Genomic DNA, 6876 nt, shown 5'->3' on the forward strand with positions numbered 1-6876 from the left:
CTCATGATATTGACTACAATTTACCACAATGCAACAGCTCCCCTCCCACTTCCTCCCAATAGTTACCTCTTTCCTGTGTCCATCCCTCCATACACTCCTGCCTCCTGAGCTGCCTCCCTATGCATAAGCAGCCCTTCTATTCTCCCATGATTGTTCTCTCCAAGGAGTGTAACTACCTCAGGTAAATATTCAACTCATATGTTAGTCTTTTGTTTGGCTGGAAGCCACAGGTGTGGGTTCAATTCCAGACCTGAAGGGCAGCTAGGGGCCACAGTCTCAGTGGTTCCACCAGGCTCCATCGGACCAGCAAACCTGCTCCCCCCCCTTTTTTTCCCTCCAAATGCTTTTGAGTTTTGTTCCACATTGTTCTCCCTCTCTATCCTGGATCTCCTACACAGATCCCCTTCCAAGTGGTTGTCAGTGGCAGCCAGGCACCATCTAGTTCCTCTGGTCTCATAGTCATATAGGCTGCAGATCGGATGGTGTACCAGTCACTAGGACTAACTGTTTCCATGAATTTTTGGTTTTCTTCATTTTTGTTTGTTCTGGATGAGGAGAGACCCATTGTTGCATCTAGATGGCAGCTTGCAAGCTTTTAAGATCCACTTCAATACTCTTTTATCTTTAAACTATTTTTGATGCTGAAATATTTTTGGAATATACTGTATTTTAATTACCTATGTTCAAAAATGGCTCTTATCCACGGTAATGCATGGATGGCATCTGACATATTCAAATGAGGGAAATACTAACTCAATTTTATTTCTAGACTAAAAATTCTCAATATTACAGCATCTTCAACTAACTCTCATTATAGAAAAATATGACTTGGTCATCTTTCCTCTAGAGAATTAGGTGATAGTTTTAAATGATAAGCAAATGTTTCATCAACCAACAATCTATGACGTGAGAGGACTTTAAGCTTTTACTTACCATTGCTTGTTCTATTTTGTTGTCAATGGCTACAACACCTCCCCCAGATGCACTGGAAAAAATGAGAATATTTCAGTGAATTATTCTCAACAATGTAACCTCCCTTCCAAATCTCAAAATAATATCCAAACATTTGTGTTTTACTTAGTAACAAATACAGTAATTTAAAATGGCTTATTAAGTCTATTCTCAAAATTTTAATACTCAGGTCTCATTTTAAAAATAATAATAATCAGTAAGTAGATGAGGTCTAAACATCCTTTGTAGTTCCAATATTCCTAATTTGCCCATTACATATACTATTTTAAAAGTAACTCCCAATTCTATTCAGTTTTCAATTCAGTGGTCTTAAAGAATACATTAAGCTTCCTCATTATCCAACTATATATTCTAATCTCAGTGATTATCTATTGCATTAAAATTCAGATGACTTTAATTTTACAAGTTAGTATATTTTTATAACTGGTTTAAAAGTTTTTAGATCTGGCTTCTAAAAATGATTCAGTAGGCTTCTGAACAAAAAGTACTTGCATGGTTGGTTAACAAGGAACTCAACATTCTGACCAGCCTACATGCTTTGTAGGAGCTCTGGTAGCATAGTGGCTAAGACACTTGCCTGCTAACCAGACGGCTGGCGGTTCAAACCCACCAGCCACTCCTCGGAAGGAAGGTTGGGCAATCCTACTTCCGTAGTGATACTGCCTCGGAAACCCAAGGAGGGGTCGCTATGAGTCGGGGCCGACTCGACGGCACATAACAACAACAACAACACATGCTTTGTAGATTACTTGCTAGCAAAAATCACCTAATAAAGCATGTGGTTTAGACTAGTTTTTCCTAGAAAAAAACGAAGTTGTCTAGCTGATAAGTGTATGTGAAATTCAAATGTCACCTTAGCTTTTGTATGATAATATACGATAATAAACACAGAAAGTAATTGTCTTCTTTGGTAGTTTATTTTTCCTATGGATCAACTTTAGTTAAGAGTGTGAAGAATCTACATCTTCTATTTGGTGGTTTTGTAAATTTTGAAAAACAATCACTAGGATTCTTTTTATTACTCTTCTAAAGAAAAAGAAATCTGATACTTTGATCTACTCTAGCAATACTAAAGACTGTGAGGATGGCACAGGACTGGGCAGTGTTTTGTTCTGTTGTAGATAAGGTAGCTATGAGTCAGAGCTGACTCGATGGCCCCTAACAACAACATCAATACTAAAAGAAGTGTTTAAAACAAGTTTTACACAAAACTTTACTGAATATTCATTATAAAGTATACCTTACCTAAGAAGACTTAAGTGCTAAATATGAGAAGACTGTTTTACTTTAAATGATGTGGACCCTCAATGCTATTAAGCAGATTGTGGCTCATGACAATGATGTCCGATGTAGTGGTGCTTTTTATATTGTAACCCAAACAGACCTGGTTAGAACCCTAGTTCTACTTATCACTCACTACCTGTGACTACCTGCAAATCACTTACTTAACTTCCCTGGACCTCAGTTTCATCATCTATAAAATGAAGGAGTTGGGGTAAATACCCCAATGGACTTTCCATTTCTTAGTCCTTGAAACTCTGAATCAATACTAGAAAAACATTAACTTGTTTAAGCACTAATTACAATATGCTACTTCACTTCTTGATGCTGATACATGGAAGATGAAATAGGGCTTTGCAAACCTAGTAACTGTAAAGGATTAACAAATACCTATACATGTTAGGCTTTAAATGCTTGTAAAAACTGCAAAGTGTAACTATATGTCATTATAAAATATAGGAAAATTATATAAACCGTAAGTTTTTAGTATAAGTTTCAATGACAGCTACCAAATATTGGCCACAATTTGGCAAAACAAAAAAAACGAGAGTTAGGTAAATGTAATTAGTGACATAGAATCATCATAAAATGAAAGCTTAGTATCATTTTTAACTATCATGGTAAAGGCAAAGAATAATTTTTAAAAATCTGTTTACTATGAGTCATTTTTTTAAGGATAAAATCAAACCTTGAATAGCATTTGTTAGATGAGTTGTGGGTATGGAGGAAATAGGCAGAAATGTAGAACTGTGAAATAAGAATGACTATATTATTTTCTATATGATGAATGATGAACTGGCATCAAGGCCCCTCAAAAGAACACAACAGCTTGCATTTTGTGTTTAAATAAAGCCAAATACAATGGAATTAACTGGAAAAGTAAAACTCATTTATCAGTGCTATACTATGGTAAAGGAGCTCTGTAGCATAGTGCCTAAAGCACTTGATTGCTAACCAGAAGGCTGGCGGTCCAAACCTACCAGCCACTCCTCGGAAGGAAGATGGGGCAATCTACTTCTGTAGTGATACTACCTCGGAAACCCAAGGAGGGGTCGCTATGAGTCGGGTCCGACTTGATGGCACATAACAACAACAACAACAACACACTACGGTAAAATAGCTGGGCTTTCCCATCAGTTCAACCATCTTTTAATTCATCCCAATTGGTTCCCTGCTACAGCTTCTCTTCCCAGGCCTCCTCTACTCTTATCACAAGAGATTACTTGCAACCTTGCTGGGAGGACAAGTAAGTCTTGGAGGTATGAACCTCCAATTTCACCAGTTCTCCACAATTTCATCTTTCTTACTAGGCTAACTTCATCCATGTTCTCAGCTTAGGAACTCTGTGTGAATCATCTAAAAATTAAAACCAGTGAAGGCAACATCAGGATAATTCAACCTTACGTTTTTAAAAGCTCTTTGTAAGAAATCAATTTTTTTTCTTTTTTCAACTGTAATCTGGGTGAAAGTTTACAGAGTAAATTAGTTTTCCATTCTCAACTGTTTTCTTTTTCTATAGTAATGTGGACAGAGATATAAGTTACTTAAAATTCGCTTATTTAAAATAAAAACAATATACATTTATATTCTACATCAAAATGGACAAACTCTGACTACTTTTGCAACTGGGTAGAGGAACCCACCCAGTGCCATCAACTGATTTCAACTCACAGAGACCCTACAGGACAGAGTAGAGCTGCCCCACAGGGTTTCCAAGGCTATAAATCTTTACAGAAGCAGACTGCCTCATCTTTGTCCTGGGGAGTGGCTGGTGGGTTTGAAACACCAACCTTCTGATTAACAGGTGAATGCTTAAACCCCAGTCCCATTCAATTGTTTAAGTGAGTCCTCACAACAAGCCTGAGTGACATTCTCATTTTACACCTGAGGAAATTGAGGCCATGTAACTTGCTCAAAAACACAAAGCCAGTAATAGATTCAAACCTAGACCTAATGTCAAAATATGCTCTTTCTACCATGATAGTAAGATTGTGAAAGGAAGAAAGTGATTATCTATAATGACCTCAAATACATCCAGAGTTGTGTGTATTATTATAACTAAGTGTTGTTGTTATGTGCCGTCGAGTTGGACCCGACTCATAGTGACCCCTTCCTTGGGTTTCCGAGGTGGTATCACTACAGAAGTAGACTGCCTAAGCTTCCTTCTGAGGAGTGGCTGGAGGGTTTGAACTGCCAGCCTTCTGGTTAGTGGTCAAATACCTTAAGCACTACGCTACCAGAGCTCCTGTTACTTGTAAAATTATAAGCATGGATCCAAAGATTAAAAAATCTTTATAATATGCCATTTATCCTATCTAGCATGTTCCTAGAAGAGGTTTAGCTCTGAGAACAAGAGATGTAACTTCTTAGAAAAGGCACGTGGCGCGCGGTCTTTAGACCGCCAGTATAGTTTACCTATTCACTACGAACTAAAACATTCTTTTGGTTTGTTAGAAAGCTGAAGATATCTTAAAATTTTATGTATCTGTAAGCAAAATACTATTTAAAAAATTACCTTGCTTTACTCAAAGACTACTTTCTGTGTTGAAGCATAATCATACCCACTAAAGCAATTCCTTAAATTACAGAATCAAATCTTTCATAGTAAAAACATCTCCTCTGATTGAGTTGGTAACTACTATATGCTTATGCTTGCACTCCGTTGCCCAAATCTGGTAAAAATGATTCTTCACAACTCACAAGTAGAAGTTACCACCTTTCTAGGAGGTCAGTCTTCAGCTATCATGTATTGTTTTCAGTAAATCACCTATCATCTTCATTCCCATGCCCTAAAATAAGTTCCGGGAGCTCCGGTAGCGTAATGCCTAAGGCACTTGCCTGCTAACCAGAAGGCTGGCGGTTCAAACTCATCAGCCATCCTCAGAAGGAAAACGGGGCAATCTACTTCCATAGTGATACTGCCTTGGAAATCCAAGGAGGGGTGGCTATGAGTCGGGGCCAACTCGACAGCACATAACAACAACAACAACAACAAAATAAGTTCTAAGTTCTAATAATAACATCATTACTATCAAAATGCATTAATTCTAACCTGGTCAATATTTTGCCTCTTCTCTGTAAAAAGTGTGCTTTGCTTGTTCATTAGAAAGAAAATTACTAAGAAATAAACTGCTGACTACAAAAGAATAAACCTAAAAAATTTACAGCTCAGCCAGCCTGTGAAAGTCAGTTAAAAAAATCCACCACTCTCCGAATAAGGGGGCACTGAAAAATATTTAAAGCTTTAACCTTTAAATTACAATTCCTCCTCTAAAAGAGCTTACATAGATAAGTTCATGTACACTTAAAAATAACATTATATTTAACAATTTAAAACTACAGCAAAATCTGCGAAAGCCAAAGCCTATGCAAGAAAACAAAACAAAAACCCACTGCCACTGAGTCGATTCAGACTCATAGTGATCCTATAGGGCAGAATAGAACTGCCTCATAGGGTTTTCAAAGGCTCAAGATCTTACAGAAGCAGACTGCCTCATCATTTTCCTGCAGAACGGCTGGTGGGCTCAAATCACCAACCTTTTGTGATTAGCAGCAGAATGCTTTAGCCATTACACCATCAGAACTCCTGTGCAAGAGAAGGAAAACACATATATTTTCCACTAATAGAAAGTGATAGAAAAGTGGCACCCTTTCAAAGGTGGAAAATTAGTGAGACCAGGAAAAACAAGGCAGTCCCATCAAGTTCCACCCCTCACAAATTTCACTGTATAAAATACAAATACCACGTATTAAAGGGACTGTTTTACAAACAGGAAAACAAAGCTGGACACAGTCCATTAAGCCTCAATGATTTAATTTCTATATTGACCCTAAACACCAAACTAAACTTTTCTGTATCAATCACTCTTTTTACAACAAAATCTGGCCAAATACAAACCTCTAATATCAAAACCAAAACCAAACCGACTGCCACTGAGTCGATTCTGACTCACAGTGCACATTAGACCATAGACAAATTTCTGTGGTCAAGAATATAACTTGTAGATGAATAGTAAGCTATTATTCATTCTGAGTAAGTAAAATGGATACTTACAAAAGTAAGTTTTATTATTTTCTCAAGTAACATCTTAAATGGGGTGAAAAAAGCATTTACTAAGGAACTATTAAAGCCCATCTAAATATTTATACAAATACATTTATTGTTAACATCTTTTATAAAAACTTTTCTTATCAATGCCCTCAACCTATTTAATATTAATCTAGTTAAATTTAAGGTTAAAATTCTGGCTAGAAAAAATATTTAAAAAGAAGAGATACTATGGTTGTATTAATGCCAATTTCCTGGTTGTATTATAGTTATGCAAGATGTTACCATTGGGGAAAACTAGGCGAAGGGTACATAGGACTTCCCTATATATTTGTTTGCAACTTCTTTGAATCTGTATATATTTAAAACTAAAAGGTAAAATAAATTTAGAATATACACAAAAAGGTATGAAGTGAATACAAAGTCCCTCTCCTACTTCAGGCTCCCTTTGCCCAAAGTCAACCATATCGTTTGTATTAAGTGCCTTTAAAAAAGCTAATTTTGGAATAATTTCTTCAATACTTTTATTTTATGTCTAAAAATATATAAAAATTTAGCACTCATTTTTTCACTTA

At 36.4% G+C, this 6876-nt stretch overlaps 1 protein-coding gene across 1 annotated transcript in view; it reads right to left on the reverse strand.

Moving 5' to 3' along the window:
• The window catches only part of TSC22D2 (TSC22 domain family member 2), a 53698-nt gene that overhangs the window by 1265 nt on the left and 45557 nt on the right, over window positions 1-6876 (reverse strand). The window contains exon 3 of the mRNA XM_007940176.2: window positions 934-985. Within this exon, the coding sequence (XP_007938367.1) occupies window positions 934-985 (52 nt within the window). The remainder of the gene's footprint in view (window positions 1-933; window positions 986-6876) is intronic.

The sequence above is a fragment of the Orycteropus afer genome, unplaced genomic scaffold (assembly GCF_000298275.1).
Source record: "Orycteropus afer afer isolate SDZICR_OR568_19922 unplaced genomic scaffold, OryAfe1.0 scaffold00066, whole genome shotgun sequence".
Taxonomy (NCBI): domain Eukaryota; kingdom Metazoa; phylum Chordata; class Mammalia; order Tubulidentata; family Orycteropodidae; genus Orycteropus; species Orycteropus afer.